Source organism: Cyprinus carpio, chromosome A13 (assembly GCF_018340385.1).
Source record: "Cyprinus carpio isolate SPL01 chromosome A13, ASM1834038v1, whole genome shotgun sequence".
NCBI classification, from domain to species: domain Eukaryota; kingdom Metazoa; phylum Chordata; class Actinopteri; order Cypriniformes; family Cyprinidae; genus Cyprinus; species Cyprinus carpio.
The window spans coordinates 21136431-21155829 of NC_056584.1; the positions used below are offsets into that span (position 1 = coordinate 21136431).

Genomic DNA, 19399 nt, shown 5'->3' on the forward strand with positions numbered 1-19399 from the left:
GAATATGTAAGTTTGTGAAATTGCACCTGTGAATCCAGCTGAATGCTTTGAGCTTCCAGTGACAACCTCTGAGCTTCCTGCTTCACCTTCTCCTCCAGATTCTGAAACGCAGACACATCTGTTTAATCCACTACACATTTCATGTGAAGCATCATCCCACAGAATTGAGCAATACTCACCTTGAGCTCCTGTTTAAGGTCATTCATGTGAGTGTCTGCTTCGTTTAATGCTTTCGCTCTGTCTCTTTCAAGTTTGTCAGCCAAGTCAGGGCCCAGACATCCCCTCAGCAGTTCTTTATGGGACAGCACCACCTGCAGGCCTTTACACAATCTCACACCTTCTTCAATTGCAGCCTAAGGAGTAAAAATGTTGCATGTTTAAACGGTAAGAGAACCCTTACTCGTTCAAATGGACCAGTATAGTGCAGGTGCAATGTTTTGTTGTGTACTCACATACTGTATGCAAATTAAGACAAACACACCTGCATGGATGTGGCTGAGCTGCAGGAAGGATTTGCATGTGTCTGGTTCCATGCCTGTATGTTTTGTAAGGCCTGTCTCACACACTGCACAGTGCTGTCTGCACAGTCATTCTGCATTTCCGACAGTTTCAACCGCAGACTGAGGAAAAAACATTAATGATGATTCTCCAAAATGCACTTCTGATAAATAGATATTACACTGTAACATAATACAACATGTTACTACAATGGGCAAACATGCTATCAATTGTACAATTAAATAAACAGGATTGAGATTCAAACAGATACAAATTCATTATTACACACATTTTTGCTTTGAACAGCTTGATAATTTATTTCATTTGACATTCTGTATGTACCTGCAATATTGTTGTGTAACTGTGTCCACAATAGAAAGGACATCACTAGGGGGCTCCTCTTCCGGTGGGACTATTCGGAGGGCCTGGCCAAGGTCACGAACTCTGCACTCTAAAGACTCAAGGTCTCTCTCAAATGTCTATGAAAAATATAATAATAATAAAAAAAATAGTCAGGTTTGGATTTATTGACTTTCTCCAAAGTTTCATAACTAACCAGCTGAACCTGGATTAATTAATATTCTCCCACAATACCTTGAAGCTATGCCAGTTCTCCTGTAGCTGGCTGACATTCTGGCTACCCACCAGAAATCCTAAAGAGTGATCCTGAGCACACAGCTCATTCAGGAGACTCTCTGCTTGCTCTCTGAGAATCTGTGCCCTGCCAGCAAGCTTGAGGTCAATATCACTCAATCTGGCCTCACACACAGATAACCGTTCCCTTATCTCTTTCTCAGAAGCCACACAGAGGTCATGAAGATGACTGACCTCTAAGGTCAGGGCATCACAACCTCCTGGAGTGCAAAGATCCATCAGGGAATCTTTAACAGCAACCAGATCTTTCATTTCCCTCTTCTCCCTGTCTATGGTCTGAAGAAGAGCCTACAAAATTATAATAAAAAAATATAATTTTATTTATTAACAGGTTTGCCAAAGAACTGAAAAATCTATTAAATCTAAATCTAAATCTAAATCTAAATCTATATATATAAAAACAGACCTTAAGAGTGTTGACAGAGCTTTGTAACCCATGACGTTCAGTGGGCAGAGCACCGAAACCTTTGACTTGCTCTCTCAGCCAATCCTGTGCTACAGTGTGCTGCTCAACTAACTGAGCACAAACTCTCTCTCTCCGGATTTCCTCTTTGAGATTTACACAAAGTTCCTACTCAAACACACATAAAAAAAGAATGAAGAGAAGAAGAATGTCATACACGTTTCTATTATCTATTGGTCATGATTATTCAGAAATATTTAGCACAGCACACCTCTTCAGCCTTACCGTAAGATCTTTGATTAACTCAGGTATGCACTCCTCTATGGTGGCCCAGGATGGATCAATCCAGCTGGAATCATGGGTCAGCTGGCTCATCTCCCTCCCAAGTGCTCGGACAGCAGACAGAGATGGGGTTAGGGCTCTGGTACGATCTAGCAGACTCTTGGCTTGCTCCAATGTTTGCCTTCGATCCCCTAAACCAGGCCAGGGGAAGTGCCGCGGCAGTGCAGCAGTCTGCTGTTTCACCTGCTCCAGACGAGACTGAAGCTGGTCCTTCTGACACTGACAGGACACCAGACGTTCCCTTACACTTTTCAGCAGACTGCAGAATGAGGAGTAATATATGATATGAGTACATGGGTTTGAAATATATTTATAAATATGATTATTTGCAATTCATTTTTTATAATCTAGCAGTGTTTTGTGCAATCAATTTTTACATACAGTGTTATCATATCAAACCTATGCAGCTCCTGTGCTTGCTGCAGTGTTGTCTTCCACTCCTCCTCTAGATTTTTCATCTTCTTAATAAGAGGATGTCTTGCATCTTCATCAAGATCTTGACGGTTAAAAAGATGATCTATTGTCCATTTCAGGGCTGTAATCTTAGAGTTGCCCTCAGAGTGCAGACTCAGAATTGCCTGAAAGACAGAGAGGAATGCTTGTTCTTGACTGTCACATTTTTGTTGATCATGTGCAATGCAGTTTAAATACTTTTAATAAGTGTTTTACTACAGACATTTAATTTCTTCTTCTGTTTCTCTATATTGTACTACTTACTTGTGCTTTACTTAGTCTCTCCTCAATCTGCTCCTGTGTACCATGAGTGCTTTTCCCCAATGAGTCCAGGCCATCTTTCTGGTTCTTCACCCAGGTCCAGGTGCTCGCCTCCTGGGTATAGACATTCTGAAGCTCCCTTGCAAGAGAATCCTGGAGCTCAGCCTGGTTCTTTAGTTCTTGAGCACTTGCCAGGACATTCTTCCATTCTTCTTCAATGGATCTTAGGTTCAGCTGGATTTCCTGTTTTCTTTTCTCCTCCAGGCCTTCTCGAGAACACAAATCCTCTGCTTTCCTCCTCAGGTTGGCTAGTTTGTAATCCCCTTCTGATTCTGAGTTCAGGATGGCCTGTAGGAAACAAACAATGTCAGCAAGTAAGCCAGACTGTTTTCTTTAAGTACATATTTGGTGAAGGTTGAATATCACTCTTTGTCTCTTACATGAGCTCCATGCATTCTCTCTTGTAACTGAGTCTCTTGACCTAGCAATTCAGTCTTCAGATGCTGCTGTTTGAGCCAAGACTGAGTGTTCTCCTCCACTTCTTGAAGATCCTGAAGGTCCTTAGAAAGAGAATCCTCAAGGTCTGATTGGTTCTTCAGTTCCTGAGCCTGCATCAAAACTCCCATCCACTCTTGCTGTACATTTTGTAATGTGTGTTGGATTGTCTGACGTTTGTCCTCCTCTAGATCTTCACAGGAACATAGATTCTCTCCCTTCATCTTTAAGTCAGAAAGTTTATAGTCCCCCTCAGATCTATGAGCTAGTAATGCCTTTAAAAACAAAAAACAAACAAGATATTCATCTAGAACATAATTTTTTTTTTTTACCATGCTTTTATTTTTCATGCAATCGTGTAAGCCATCAAAGCTTTTTCACAAATAAGCAACAAGACCTGTAAAAAACAAATTTGTGTAGCCTTACACAATGCTTCAGATGTGTTGGCTACAATTCTTTAGTCGTCTGATGTAATCCAATGTATGCCCTGAGCAGTTGCTCTATTTTAAATATTACATTTTATCATAAATTAGGCTTACTCACTCACTTACTGTCCCTTACCAAACCTCTCACATACAAACACCATTTAATGGTTAAATTTTCCTCTCTATTACCTCAACTCCATTAAGCCTCTCTTGAATGGAAGATGCCACATGAAGGGAATCCAGGGTCTCTCTGAGATGTCTAATCCAGGATTGAGTGTCCTCTCCCTGATCACAGAAAGTTTGTAACTCTCTGTAGAGAGATTCCTCATGTTTGACCTGGTTCTTGAGCTCCTGGGCAAGTTGTAGCACTTTCCTCCACTCCTCCTCTACTGCACTCTGGGTTTGATGAATGTGGCTCCTCCTCTCATTCTCAAGCTCTTTATAAGAACATAAATGTTGTCCTTGTCTCTGTAAACTGGCCAATCTGGAATCGGCTTCATCGCCAAGGTCTATAACAGCCTAGAGGATATGCAGACATTACTCCCAACACAGTATGTGCACTACTAGAAACCTTTACTTAGTTTTACCTGGGTTAGAATCATGCAAGATCAATGAAAATATTTTAATAAAGCAAAATGTTTTCCTCTGTCTTTACCTGTACTTTGTTAAGTTTTTCATGTGGCTGAAGGTCCTTCCCCAAAGATTGCAGCATTTGCAGTTGTTCTCTCACCCATGACTGAATACTCTCTTCCTGGTCCTTTAAATCTTCTAGTTCCATATTGAGAGTGTCTTGGCGTTCTGCCTGATGTTTTAGTTGTTGAGCCATATCCAGAACTCTTTTCCACTCATCTTCAATGTTTCCATGGGTGTGAATGAGCTCCTGTCTTCTGGTGTCCTCCAAAATCTCATAAGAACATAAAGCATCACACTCTTCTTTCAAAGCCACGAGTTTAGCCTCACCCTCAGGACTTAGATTAAGAACAGCTTAAAACAGAGAGAAAAAAAAAACAATTTTATTCTAAATACATTGAGGATACTCATCATTCCTTTCAGTGTAAGATGTTTGACCAGTTGTTCCCCCAAACTACAGCTAAAAAATTCGAACAATTAGGGTTAGGGGGCCCACCTGAGTATTTATGTGTTTTTCCTGCGTTGGTGTGTCTGTCCCCAAGTACTCAAGTTCTTGCTTCAAATTTCTGATCCAGGCTCTGATCTGTTCTGCATTGGTTTGGAATGTTTCAATTTGACCATCAAGGGTCTTGAGGATTTGGACCTGATTCTCAAAAAGAATCCCAAGGCTGTGATACCTGTCTATCAGGGTCTCGGTGTCTCTAAGAAGAGGGTCTCCCCTAAGGCCACGCATCCTTACAGCAGATAACAGGCCATTGAATGCCTCCACACGACCGCTGTGGATTAAGGGTGAAAGTAAGAGTAATGTAGGTTTTATATAAAATAAAAAGACTGCACAATTAATCAAAATAAAATTTAAGTCACGATATGGCTTAGTGCGATTATCAAACTGCAAAAGGTTGCAGTTTAGTCAATGATGAAGTCCGGCACTGTGTTCAGTTACATGCAAGCAGCTCATGATGCAGTGTTTTCAGCATCTTGAAGCGGCTGGTTTTGCAGTAAAAGCTGCCCCACATGAACTCCATCTCTGCATGTGCAGCAGTTTTGGTTCATTTATAGTGTGCATTTGGGAATGCAACATCCTTCAGGATCACTTGATTTTAGACAATTTCAAACATTTTGTGGACAGAAGATTTTAGCATTTTACCAGATTTGTAACAAGACTTAATTTTTGAAAAACCATGTGGTCACCTAAGAACAAAAACTTAAAGTTCTCCTTGCAGTTTTCCACCAAATTAAAAACTTGAGATTTTAACATCTGACATAAATATTAGTATTGTACCGTAAACTGTAAAATAAAATTATTGTAATTAAATATTTATTTTTGTTGTACAATATAATTGTAGCTACTAAAGTAATATATTTATCTATATTTTTTCTAATAATAATAAAAAATAAAAACAATTGTATTAATATTATTACCACAAATTATAAAATAAAATATTTTATTTACCTTCTTGGCACGTGGACATTAATTGACATGCAAATGTGTTGTTATATTATTTTATTATAGTTTAATTTGAACTAAGTTTATAAATAAAGTTATAAACAAAAATACAAAATTAACATTTTGAATAGTGAGTGACCTTTCTTTAAGAAAATCCTCTTGGATTTGCCTCAGTTTTTCTCTCTGTTCTGGCACTTGCTCTCTCTGCTGCAGCCAGTCCTTCAAATGGTTATGTTCCTCTTGCAGACTAAATGCAAAGACATGAATGAACTGAAACAACAGTAACAACCAATAGCAATGATGAGAACTTCCATGTACCTGTTGAGGTTGTGGAGGATGTCATCTAACTGTTTATGGCGTCCCTGGCAGTGAGCCCTGAGTGTGGCCAGTTCTCCTTCCTGTTCTTGATGCCATGTGGAGAGCAAAGCTTGAGCCTCAGTAGGGAGCTTTGCCTGTCCACCTCGCTCAAACCTCTCCTTCAACTGAGCCAGACGCTGTTCTCCTTCTTTAGAGGCCAGGAAACTCTGAAGAAATCACAAACCGTTCAGTACTGCTGAACTAAATTTGAACCCTTCCTGTTTTGTAATTATGCTTTTGACTAAGGCTTCTATCACCTGGTGACTCTTGACATTGGACTGCTGTCCCTGTAATCAGTGTATTGTACAACAGATAGTATTGTACAACAGATAGTAAATGTTGAAACTGACATTAACTAATGTTTATAAATGATGTAGAAGGATTGTTCTTGCTTCGTTCATGTTAACTAAAGTAGTTAACTAACATTAACTAATGGAACCTTATTCTAAAGTGTTACCCATAATCATAGTGTTGCGACTTCACTGTTACTCACTGTCAGTCTCTGCATGGATGTTTCTACATCCTGCTTCCTCTCAGGGTTCTCAAAGCACTCATTCACAGCGAGCTGCTCATCCTGCAACCATTCCTCAAATGACTCAAACTCTTCTGCAGAGAACCAATAGGACAATGGACAAAACTCAAATCACTTTTTCCACTTTCACATTGTTTAATTGTAGCAATGACACAATGTAGAATGCAGTTTCTCAAACCTTTCATAGTCTGAAGGAAGCTTTTCTCCCATTGTTCCTTCTTCTGACGAATCAGCTCCCGTGTTTCCACAATGCAGTCTTTGAGGCGCTTAGTATGATTGGTCAGCTCCTCCAAGGCCTCTGATCCAGTAATGCTGGACATGAGATTGATTTCCTTCATCAAAGATTCAGCCTGCCCCTCCTGGTCCAAAAGCTGCTCACACAAGTCCTACAAACAGAAAAAAAAATATAATATTATATACCAAAACAGTGTGTTTATGCATGTCAAGTCAAGTCAAGTCTGCTTTATTGTCAATTCTTCCACATGTACAGTACATACACACAGAGAATTGAAATTGTGTTACTCTCAGGCCCTTGGTGCATACAGATAACACTAACAGTAGAACATTAAATACAGATAAAATATAAAGTACAACTAAACAAATAGGTCATGTAAAAAGAAAGATAAGTAATGCAGCACAGGGCACATGGCAGACAGAGTGCAAACCAGTGAAGTAAACAAAGTGCAGATATAATGATTGTAGTGCAAAGAGCTTATTCAGTCTGATTAAAGTGTCAAAAATCTCAGAGAGCAGTTCTTTATTTAAACTGACAGAAGAGGTAGTTGAATGTCTGCATGTCTGTTAATCATACCTGTAAATGTGCATCCAGCTCTGTGCGATCCTCTGAACTGATCATGTCTACTGAGGAGCATATATTGTTCACAGATGATTGATAGGTGTCAATCTTTTCTATCAGATGAGCTTTAACTGTAAGGAGCTCCTGGAACACTTCAGTGCAATCGGAGAAGAGTTCCTTCACCTGCTCCATTTTTTTCCTCAGGTTTGTTTCCATTACCTAAGGAATACAGTGTATGTGTACATTTAATGGTATGAATAATAAGGAATCAGGAAAGTCCAATAATTTAATAAAGAGAAAAAGTAAGATGCACATTCACCTGTAACTCAAGAGGAGATTCTTTGCTCTGAAGCAGCTCCTTGATCTCTAGTAACTTCCTATGGAAGTGTTCAAGTTTGTCCTCCTGACATTGAATCTCATTCTAGTAAACACACAAAAGACCCCATGGAATCAAAATGACATTTTGTGCCTTTTAGATCATGCCTGTGAATATTTTAAATCCTTTTAAGACAGATGAAGTAGTTTTTGAAGACATACCCTCATGCTGACAACCTCCGTCTCACTGCTGAAAGGGTGAGACTCTGAAAAGATAATGAGTTTAGTAGAAGTCCAACTGTCCACCTCTCCACCCAGAACCAGCTGTTTCTCCCACAACTCCAGACCCCCACGCAGGTTATCCATGTAACTATCTGTCTTCTCTGACACCTGCCATAGAGACACAGATTTACCACGAATCTAAAATGGCTGGACAAAATGTGATGCATATGAACAGATGTTATTCATATCCTCACATCCAGCCACGAGTCCACCAAAGCATCTGCCTCCATCTCAAATGGAGTTTCCGAGCAATCAGGAATTTTCTTCAGCTGGGACTGCAACTGTCTGCACACAGATCTGAACTCCTCCATCTTGGGTCCAAGGCTATTTAGATCGTCCTTTATAGCAACGACCTACAATATACAGACAGAAACATTACTAGAAATAGAAACACTGAAATAGAAACAGTATGAGATAAAATAGAAAAAATTAAATGACACTGGTGGTGGTAGTCTGATGGTTAAAGATCTAAGCTACTCTTACTCGGTACACATAACCAGACTTTTTTAAGCCTGCCTTTGAACATGAGCATAAGTTTTATAAATAAATGCACTGCAGGCCATGAAAGATCTGAACAAATAATAAAATTAATCTGAAAATTAAAATGAATTAAAATTGAAATAATGGCACTGATTTGTCAGATCAAATTGGATCTTTGATACTAAAAAAAGTGAAGCCCTTTCTGTACATGCAGATGAAGCAAATTGTGATTAGTGCTGATTTAAAATTAAATGGATAGTTCACCCAAAAATGTTAATTCTATCATTAATTACTCACCTTCATGTCGTTCCAAACCTGTAAGACCTTCGTTCATCTTCAGAACACAAATTAAAATATTTTTGATGAAAATCCCAGAGCTTCCTGGCCCTTCATAGACAGCAAGGGTACTGCCACATTCAAGGTCCGGAAAGGTAGTAAGGACATTGATAAAACAGTCCATGTGACATCAGTGGTTCAACCTTAGTTATACGAAGCTACGAGAATACTTTTTGTGTGCAAAGAAACCAAAATAATGACTCTATTCAACAGTTTCTTTGCTTCCCTGTCAGTCTTCGACACGCTTTCACGACAGTGCCATGCATGCATGTGGTGCTGCTGACGCAGGAGCCAGCGTTCTGACATAGAACCCAGATGTGCTGCACCTTGTTTGCAAGCAGAGGAATGCACACACATGCGTCATGGTACTGTTGTGAAAGTGCGCCAAAAACTGACAGGGAATAGAAGAAATTGTTGAATAAAGTCATTATTTTGGTTTCTTTGCACACAAAAAGTATTCTCGTCGCTTCATATAACTAAGGTTGAACCACTGATGTCACATGGACTGTTTAATCAATGTCCTTACTACCTTTCTGGGCTTTCAATGTGGACTTGTTTGTTTTCTTTGTGCACAAAAGTGTTCTCGTAGCTTTATAAAACGTGGTAGTTGTGTTGCTGTCCATGCAGGGTCAGAAAGCTCTTATCTCATCTTATCTTAATTTGTGTTCTGAAGATGAACATGAAGGTCTTACGGGCTTGGAACTACATGATGGTGAGTAACTAATGACAGAATTTTCATTTTTGGGTGAACTATCCCTTTAAATTATAGGATGAACTTAAAATAAGAATGCTTCACACTGAGCTCTACTGTACATCTGCATCTGAATTGTAATATCTGACCCCTGGTGGTGCATATCCAGTATAAAAGTACTTTTCTGTGAAAGAAACCAGGCAATTATAACATTAGTTTGCATTGTGATTAGTCTGAGGTTGACATACTTTTGCAAGGAGTCTTTGTAGGTTGTCTTTGCCCATGTATGAAGCTTGCTCATTGATTGTTTGTTCCGCCCTCTGGAGAGTATTGCCCAGGTAACTGCGGCAGCTCTGAAATTTCTTCAGCAGTTCTGTAAGAACAGTGCACTGCTCTTGTCTGTCAAACACACACACACACACACACACACACACACACACACACACACACACACACACACACACACACACACACACACACACACACACACACACACACACACACATAGAGTAAAACTCTGGGTTTCTGTCAATTACAGGAATACTTCACCCCAAAATTTTAATTCTGTCTTCATTTACTCACCTTAAGTTGTTCCAAACCTGTATGAATTTCTTTCTTCTGAATATGGGTAACCAAACAGTTTCTAGTCCCCATCGACTTCCATAGATTTTTTTTCCGTACTAAGGAAGTCAATGGAGACCAGCAACTGTTTGGTTACCCCCATTCTTGAAAATATCTACTTTTGTGTTCAGCAGAAAAAAATAAATTACTACAGTTTTGGAACAACTTGATGGTGAGTAAATGACAGATTTTAAATTTTTTGGGTGAACTAACCCTAACCCTAGGAAAAATGGGTGAATTGCACTTTTTAGTTTAGAGTAAATCTCAACTTAGGTATAGAAATCACCTGTCAGATACAGCTCTTTCAGTCTCTTCCCAAAGGAATTCAAGTTCTTCATTTGCTGGATCAGGGTGCTCTTTCTGTGGAGAGACTTCAGGCAGAGCCTTCTTGATGCTTTGGTATTCAGGGCGAAGAGAGTTCAGTTGCGATTCGAGATCGCACAGCGCTTGCATCCTAAACATAGTTGTATGCCCAGTACCAGAAGAATGAAGTAGAACACACAGAGATATACTATTTTATATTGTAATTTTATGGTACATTTATTCCTATTTTGGAACTTGATAGTGCAAGTTACTTTAAGTCAACTTTTGTTGTATAGAAAAAAACAATCTTGGACATTCTATGAACTAATTGTATCATATGCTGATTAGTTCAACTTAATCTCAATTAATTCCAAAAACAATATTTACTGAGCCCAAATAAATACAATTACAAGACTACAGCATCTAGGGAAGAAAGATCCATACCGGTGTTGCACAGCTGGCATGGTGGGATCCTTTAAACCCTGTTTTTCTGCTGCCACCTGCACCTTCCTCAACTCAGCCTGCATAGTCTTCCTCCTCAGGCCGAGGCTCTGGTTCTGCTGTTCCTTCTGGAGCTCATTCTGTCGAATCATCACTCGATCGTCTGCCTCTTCCACCCTGTGGACCAGTACCCCCACCATGTCCAAACAGGAAACAGGTCTCCCATCCTGGGTCACTTTGAGCTGTGCTCCACCTAAGAGCTGGTCCAGCTGTGGAGCCTTATCCTTGAGGCTACTGACTCCTTTTCTGATAAGGGCCAGCTTGGACCTGCTGTCCTGCAGGATCACAGCATCATTGCTGGGGGCGCTTTGCACAGAAGAGACATCGAGCTCCACAGTGCGAAGGGACATGAGAAAGCGGTCGAGCGCACGAGCAGCGGCGTCACTCTTGCGCACCTGTTGCCTGAGCCGGTCCAGGCTAGATCTGTGGTTCAGAACCACCTGGGTCAGAGGTGATCGGTCCCGCAGGTCTAGATGACTGGGCTCAGAGTCGAATTGAGACAGACGATCCATCTCTGACTGGATACTTTCATCTAAGTCCTGAAAATAAGAGGGAAGAGGGTAGATTTAGATAAAAAAATGGGATGGAGGCAGAGAGCTAAGTTTAACATATAGTGAAATTACTACTAAATACTTTACATGAAACATTCTTGTACTATATTTAAATAGTAACTGCACAAAGTACTGATAGATGATTCAAATTAATTGCAAGTAATAACAAAAATTAGTAATTATTATTATGAACAATAATAAAATATTAAAAACAATAGCTTTATATTATTATATTATATATTTTATTGTGTATAAGTTAATATATTATGAATAATGTAAAAATATTAACAACAATAGCTTTAATATATGTCTCTCACCTTCACATCTCTCAGAATGGCAGGGTTAGCTAGTGTATATCCCTTAATGTCTTTGGGCTCTTTGATGAAATTGTCCAGCCTTTCAGCAATCTCAGAGATCTTCAACTTAATAGAGTCCATGAGCTCAAGTGCTGCTCCCAGTGAATCCACCCTGACAGAATGCATTGATTTATTTAACAAACACAAGACACACACACACACACACACTTACATTATGGCTACAGGGTATCTTCTCAAGAACTCTTTGATTTGAGCAGATCATATGATTCTTTGGGTGGTACTGAGTGAAAGTGAACACAAGAAGCTGTAATATGATTTTATCTGAATATTCATTTTAGCTCACTAGTTTTAAACACACATTAAAGCTTATGCTGCTCTGAAAAATCAGTGTTATGTCATGTATGAACACATATCTTACAGGTGACATGTTCATAAGACAGGGATGTTTTCAGAATGCACACACATACAATGTACCTGCCCTGTAACTGTGACCTCTGCTCTCTCCACCGGACAGTGAGCTCCATGCGGTCCTGCTCAACACCTCGTTCGTTGTACTGAACACACTGCATAGACAGCGCTTCATACTCCTTCCACAGGGACTCAGTCTCGTCCCACAGAGACAAACACAGACAAAAAAAGAGAGGGGTAAAATGTAATTATTTACCTGGCAGTTATGTTAGTTTCTATTGCCTGATTTTTATAGTAATTGTCATTTGAAAATACATAATAATCTCAAATGACCAACTTTTAAACAAAACACTGTGCATTACCTTTAATTCTCTCAGTCGTTTCTGCAGGTCTGTGGGAGTGACTGATTCTGAGGTATGATCTCCAAGCATGCATTGCTCATTTCTGTTTAGCTGAGCCTGTAATGCAAATCTGGAGCTGCGGTACCTAAGCAGTTCGAGAAAATGGCATAACCATAAGATTCTGAAACAATACCACATGCAGTCATATACAGAAACACATAGATATTCTCTTTTTGTATCCATACCTATCCTCTTCTGTACTCATTTGTTTCACTATCTCTCTCTTCTCCACAGTTCTCGGTGGCTGGGGGCTAACCGGTGTAACAGCCTAAAACAAAATGTACCAAGGATTTTTACAAAAAATTATACAACATTTAAAACATAAGTTCTATAAAACAATCATATAGTTGTACCTCTAAAACAATAACCTGTTTGGGCTTCTCAGGTGGTGGTGGGACTGTTGGAGCTTTCTGAGTGAGTTGCTCTTTTGTTTGCTCTCTTTGTAAACTATTAGGCATTGAAAAGTGAATAAATTTACGCTAAAATTGTTTCATCAGACTAAAATTACTGATATGAGAAAGGTTCTTTCTCTTTCTGTTACCCAGTGTCTGGAGGTGATGTGTCTCTGTCTCCGCCGAACTGCTGCTGGATGGCAGCAAGCTGTCTCTCACATTCTCTGAGTTGGGCTTGTGCGAGCCTGTGTGCGTCCTCAGGGCTTAGAGTATCACACAACTCCTTCAGAGCTTCTAGCTGCTGTCCTGCCTCTGCCAGGCTGCCCTCTGCAGACAAACAAGCCTGCAGGAAGAGAGAGAGGGAAAAAATGTAACTTACAGATAAGCATATTTTTTGTTATTTTTACTCGTATCTTATCATTTATCATTTTATTTATTGTCACTATTTAATGCTACCTTCATTAATTTACTTTCAACTGTTGTTTTATTTTTCATTATTTTTAAGTTAAGTTTAAAGTTGTGCCATGTTTCAAGCGAGTGATTAGTAATGCGGTTAAGAGGAAAGACAAGAACTAGAACTTTAGGGATTAATTGACACCAAAAGCAAATATTTAATTTAATAAACAAAGGAGGAAATAAAATGTAGCTAAGAGAACTTCATCCCCACACCCATTTGTCCATATGACTGTTCATGCTCCGTGGTCAGGGTAGCTGTAACTTTACCTCTTCTTTTGATTCTGATATTGATACAGGCCTAAGGTTGAGTTTTTCCCTCTTAAAGTTTATCTCACAGGTCTCCACCACATGGTTAAAATGCAGGCGGGTTAACTCAAATCTGAGTTGCTTCAAAAATTCTGATATTTGCACTCGAACAGCCTAAAAATATTAATAAAATAAAAAACACAACAGCAAGCACACAAACCTCTTAATGTTTGTAACTTCACATACAATCAGTTTAATACAGTGAAGAGCATTTCAGTTAGTATCTAAAATAAAAATGGTTAATAATATTAAAGTCACACTGCAGATATAGACAAACAAGCACTAATATTACTATACAGACCTTCCACTGTGTTCTAACAGATTGTGTGAAAAACTCCATGTCTCTAAGTTCAGATGGGGTGCAGAAAGCTTCCATCCCTTCCACAGCCCTCAAGAACTCTTCAAGAAGTTCAGAGTCCAGAGTACGAAGCGTCTCCTAAAAAAAAAAAAACACCCAACACAGATACTTGGGGAGATTAACCAACATCTCTTATAAAAGATACAGGCACAACAATATAGTTTCATCATATTGTTTTTATTTTTAGCCCTTCCAAACACTAGAGGAAAACAAGCAATCTAACTCATGTCTAAAATGGACAAACCTCCTTAACTGATGCCTGTTCGTCCGTCATTCGCTTGTCCTTGAATACACTGATAGCTTCTATAATGTGCTCTTGAAGACAGTGCTTGGCTTCCTCAAATCTATTTCTAACCAAGGCCTGTGCCTTAATATAAGCCTCAGTGTAGGCTTGAGGTGGAGCCTGGGCAAGTGCTAACTGCTTAACCAGAGGAGCTGACTGCTGTTGGGGTATCTGATCTTGGGACTGAAGCTCTGCCTGGGGTGCTTGGCTTTGGATAAGGGTTTCAGATGGGGCCTCTATCCTTGATGAACTCCACTTTTGCTGTCTTTGCTGAGGCTGTTGTGGACTCTGAGGTCTTATGGGAGCTTGCGCAGGAGGATGATTCCATGGAGCTTCTGGCTGGAAAACACCATGTAACATAGTCTGGGAAGAGACTTGAAACTGATGTTCTGGCCGGACTGGACCCCACTGCCGTTGAGTGCTTGGTGGCCTTGGTAGGGCTTGATATTGGGACTGAGGAAGTGGTCCCTTGGGGCCTTGGGTTTCAGCCCCGGGGTATACTGGACTGACAGGCCTCCAATGATGTGAGGTAACCACATGCTGAGCTGGACCTTGGGGTCTTATCTGTGACTGACCGCAAGGTGATTCAGGTATAGCAGAGGGCCACTGCTGAGGCTGTGATTGCGGCTGGATTTTAGGGTAAACTGACATTTGAGATTGAGGTTGGACTACCTGACCTGGAACTTGGACAGTGGGGTAGGTCTGGTTCTCTATGCCTGGTCTTATTGGTGACCACTGCTGAGGCTGAGCTGGAGGGATACTTGGAGGTTGGGGGTGAGTTTGGAAATGGGCGAGATGCTGCATTTGGTCAGCAACAGATATTGGTCCTTGGACATTGGGGTATGTTTGGGTGACGTCTCCTGGTTGATACCACTGGGGTTGCCCCTGAGGTTGAAAAATAAGTGGTGCACTTCCCTGTGCCTTGACCTGAGTTTGGGTTTGAGATTGAAGTGGCATCTGGGGTTGTGGCATAGAGATGATTCTGGGTTGTATGGTGGATGCACCTTTGGGCTGAGGTGAAATTATAGTCGGATTGTGCATTGTGGGTTGCTGGGACTGAGCTTGCGCTACACCATGGGGTGACTGTTGTCCCTGCATCATTATTTGTGGTTGAAAGTGAGATGCTGGGTACTGTTGGGCCGGTCTGGAAGTGCCTTGTGGCATTGTTTGGGCCACTGAAAATATTTGTGGTTGTGGTACGGCAGGTTGAGGTTGAGCAATAGTCTGTTGTGGCTGCCACTGGGCCATAACCTGTGGTTGCATGGGTGTCATGGATTGAGATTGTGCCTGTTTCTGGATCATCACTTGAGGTTGCTGTGGTGTCACGATCTGAGGTTGCATTTGTTGCTTAATGGGTGCAGTAGCTTGTGGTTGTTGTGCTTGAGCTTGAGTTGATAAAAAGGGCTGAGGTTGGTTTAATATTTGTTGATGAATTGGAACAGTCACTGGCTGTTGTGTTTGTTTTTGAGTCACTGATTGTGCTGGAACTGCTGGCACAGTCTGAGGTAGTTTTTGTGTTACTACAAGAGGCTGAGCTGGCTTCAGGTCTTTCTCATCACTCTCAACAATGCTTTTTGACTGTGTTGCGCTTTGAGCAGGTCCCTGGGCCTCAGGTGAGCTAACAGCCACTATATGCTGTAGTGGTGTTTGAGAATTTAATTGACATTTGTCCTCAGGCCCTAACTGGGATTGTGGCACCAGCTGTGGGGCTGGTTTTTGGGTAACATTTTCCAATTGACTCCTCTGTTGAAGCCAAGGTCTGTTCTGCAGATGTGCCTGGGACTTCTTTACTTTCCTCTGCTGCTTTGGAACTTGCTGTGTTTGTGTTTCTAGTTGGCCCTGAGGCTGTGACTGGATTGGTACTTGTGGTTGAACATTCTGCTGTTTTGCAAGCTGAGTCTTCTCTTGTTGCTGTATGTGCACATATGGCTGTGTTGCTATTTGTTGTTCATTATGTACTTGTGATTCTGCTTGTTGTAGGTTCTGTGAGGGTTGGCTAGCTACTGGACCTTGCACCTGCCACTGGGTTTCTGTCTGTTGTTGTGTCACAGGTTGTGGTAAAGATACCTGGCTTTCTACATGATGCTCTATGTACATTTTTGTTTCAGCATGGACAACATTCTGTGACTTAACTTCAAAGGACTGAGAGTCTTTCACTTGCACAGAGGGGTGCATTTGTGGTTGTGGACTACTTTTCTCCTCTTCATAGTCTTGTACAACAATCATAGGCACAGTCTGACCACAAGGCTGGATCTTGAGGTCTACAGCTTGAGAAGATACCTCTGAGGGTATTTGAGAATATTTTGGGACTTTGGCCCTGACTGCAGGCTGAGGTTCTGGTTGGCCAGGGGCTCCTGATGGAGAGATAGGCTGGAAGGAGGGTTTTTGGGTTTGGGACGCTTCCTCTGTCTCATGATACTGTACAAAGTTCTTGGAAGGGGGCTGGTCTCTAACAGGGCTTCTGTCTCTGCAAGCCCCCAAAGAGCTGAGCATCCCTATGGCTTCCTGTTGAGATTTTGCAAAATTTCAAAACCATAATTCATTTGCATTCAATTCTGAAACAAGGTTACTCATTCCTAGGAATTAAAGGAAAATAACGCTTTAGATGCTATACATTAACTTTTTTTAATTCATTCATTTAAACTAATATTATATGTGGAATTATGCTGTTTTAAAGGTGTTGTTAATCTAAAAGCAGTCGACAGACCTGTGACTTTTCAACAGCAGTGCGGACTCTGTCCTGCATGGTGGATGCGATTAGATACTGCAGTGGTGAAGTCTTTTGACTATTCATGACCATCACCTGCAGATCCTGTTCCTCCATAACCACCTGACCTTCTAACTGTAGACCCTTGAAATCAACAGCTACAGGGAAAGAAAAGAGCCCTTTATTCCAAATCAGCTAAGTAAAGTGATGCATGAATATTTTGCGGTGCTTGTAGATACTCACCCGTGCTCTGGGGTCTTGCCCTCTCCTCTGCTTTTGTGATATCTCCTTCAGGAGCTGATACAACTCTCTGGCTTCCACCTCCCAGTTTAACAGTTCAGCAAGACGCCCGTCCAACCCGCTCACACTCACGCACAGCTCATCACACACCTGCTCTGCCTCACACAGTGTCTGCAAGACCTAGATATATACACACAAAAAAAACATGCAAAAATGAATGAAAAATGCAGAACTGCATACAGGCATCAGTAAAGATCATTGTTAGTTTTAGATTTTAAAAACGTGACATTCTGCTAATATGATATTATATAATTTGATCGTATACACAAAGGCAAGAAAAGTAACAATGCATATGAAGACCTAAAGGGCCAACCAAAGCAATGTGTTTGCTTACTTCAGGAATAGCTTGCTTAAGTTTGCACAGGGTTTCTGCGGAGCAGTCTAGAGATGGCGAGAGGGCTTCTAGATCCACATCCTTTATTTTCGTTATCACAAGCTGGAAGAAATAACAATTTGAAGTTAAATCTACTTGGTCTATTCTTAAATTTAGAAAACAAAAAGACAAAGCAAAAAAACACACAAATGTCTACTTATAAAAAAGCAGGGAATATGAAGTATATATTGTGTTTGTTTATTTATGTATGTGTGAATGTGCACATAAATCTATGTGCACACACTGCATACCTGTAGTCTCTTTGTGTAAATACGTAGTGATCCAGAAACCACCTCCACAGGTTCTTTCAGTAACTGAGTGGCCTCCCTTATCAGAGACTGAACTGTCTGAGCACTAGATGGGCCAGCACTGGGTTCCTCAGCTAAAGACTGAAATATACAACTTGCTTCAAAATACTACAAAAACCAGTCTATTTTATATCTCTGTCCAATGCAATTAGACAAATCAATATATTGTAATGTATAAGCACACGTTTTTTAATAATTTATTTTATGATTATGTTTGCACATGGTGTAACAAAGTTTGAACATGATGGGTAACTTACAAACTGCGCTGTTTTGGCAAAGTCAGCCCAGAGCAGATTTATCTTGCAGAGTTCATCTGAAATAGTGCGGCTAGTCTGTGGGTCTGTGACCTCTGTCAAGTAGTTGGCCACCTCGTTCAGGTGGGCTTGGCGAGAACTCCACTCTGACATTAGTGATAATGTCACCTAGGAAACCAAAGGGAGGACATGTTTACATTCCAAAAAAAAACAGCCATTAAAAATATTTGAGTTTTGTCTACCCAGTGCATAGATTGACAGTAACTTCAATAACATAGTCAATTCAGTTTTCTCTATACATGTGTTTGTTCACCTCTGTTCTCTGCCTGTGTCGCTGGCCATGTGGACCCTGCTCCAGCCATGCGTGCAGTGAGGTGTAGACATCACTATAAGAGTCCCATGCTGCCAAAACACGGCCCATAGTACCCCTCACCATCCGTACACCCTCCAGAGTCACTGTCACATCTGCTTCCAGATCAGCCACCTGATGATTTACCTGAGTCGAGTCTCCAGCTGAAGCAGACATTTGTTACAGTTTTACAGTTCTTCATACATGTACAGTTTTTATTGCAGTTTAGTACTTATAAATACTGTAATTTAATAGTCATTTAGGAGCATGCACACAGTTCCTTTGCATTACCCAAGGCAGCCTTGCTGGTGTATTTGTTGGCAATTAGTTTGAGTCTATGGAGGGCTCCATCCAGCAAAGAAGTCAGTTCCTGTTTGTTCACAGTCTCCTAAAAACATTCATTATGATCAAAGCTTAAAGCATCCACAATTTCAGAGTTTAATGTTTAATTTTAATTGCCAAGCAATGCCCAGGAGCAGATATATTTTTCCCATTCTGACACTTTATTTGACTTCACTAAAATTCTCACTCACATTCCAGTCCTGCATTAGCACACGAACTGCCTCCTGCGAAATGTAGGCTCTTTTCCAAGATCGCAGTTTAATGTTGAGTTGATTCAGCAGGTCCAACACTGTGTATCTGCACTCGCGGTACTCCAGCTTAATACCATGATATTTAGCTGTTACACGAACACCGGTGAACCTGGAAAATGGATGCATACACAAAACAATTAAATAGTTTGCTGCGTTTTATGAAATGGGAACAGCAATACTGCAATTAAAAGTGATGCTGTTTCATTTGCAATCGGACTCAT

General features: G+C 40.6%; 1 protein-coding gene across 1 annotated transcript in view; it reads right to left on the reverse strand.

Annotated features, from left to right (window-relative positions):
• The window catches only part of LOC109063916, an 89009-nt gene that overhangs the window by 59831 nt on the left and 9779 nt on the right, over nucleotides 1-19399 (reverse strand). Inside the window, 41 exon segments of the mRNA XM_042769340.1 lie at nucleotides 27-101; nucleotides 180-353; nucleotides 482-620; nucleotides 841-977; nucleotides 1093-1440; nucleotides 1559-1723; nucleotides 1841-2156; nucleotides 2297-2475; nucleotides 2615-2959; nucleotides 3052-3381; nucleotides 3721-4050; nucleotides 4187-4516; nucleotides 4658-4937; nucleotides 5748-5855; nucleotides 5927-6132; nucleotides 6459-6571; nucleotides 6676-6883; nucleotides 7309-7512; nucleotides 7613-7714; nucleotides 7831-7998; nucleotides 8085-8243; nucleotides 9646-9796; nucleotides 10305-10472; nucleotides 10766-11361; nucleotides 11691-11841; nucleotides 12165-12310; nucleotides 12461-12584; nucleotides 12685-12767; nucleotides 12853-12946; nucleotides 13041-13234; nucleotides 13615-13767; nucleotides 13955-14089; nucleotides 14256-16799; nucleotides 17002-17159; nucleotides 17241-17421; nucleotides 17636-17737; nucleotides 17926-18063; nucleotides 18240-18404; nucleotides 18550-18749; nucleotides 18877-18973; nucleotides 19119-19287. Of these exon segments, the coding sequence (XP_042625274.1) occupies nucleotides 27-101; nucleotides 180-353; nucleotides 482-620; nucleotides 841-977; nucleotides 1093-1440; nucleotides 1559-1723; nucleotides 1841-2156; nucleotides 2297-2475; nucleotides 2615-2959; nucleotides 3052-3381; nucleotides 3721-4050; nucleotides 4187-4516; nucleotides 4658-4937; nucleotides 5748-5855; nucleotides 5927-6132; nucleotides 6459-6571; nucleotides 6676-6883; nucleotides 7309-7512; nucleotides 7613-7714; nucleotides 7831-7998; nucleotides 8085-8243; nucleotides 9646-9796; nucleotides 10305-10472; nucleotides 10766-11361; nucleotides 11691-11841; nucleotides 12165-12310; nucleotides 12461-12584; nucleotides 12685-12767; nucleotides 12853-12946; nucleotides 13041-13234; nucleotides 13615-13767; nucleotides 13955-14089; nucleotides 14256-16799; nucleotides 17002-17159; nucleotides 17241-17421; nucleotides 17636-17737; nucleotides 17926-18063; nucleotides 18240-18404; nucleotides 18550-18749; nucleotides 18877-18973; nucleotides 19119-19287 (10165 nt within the window).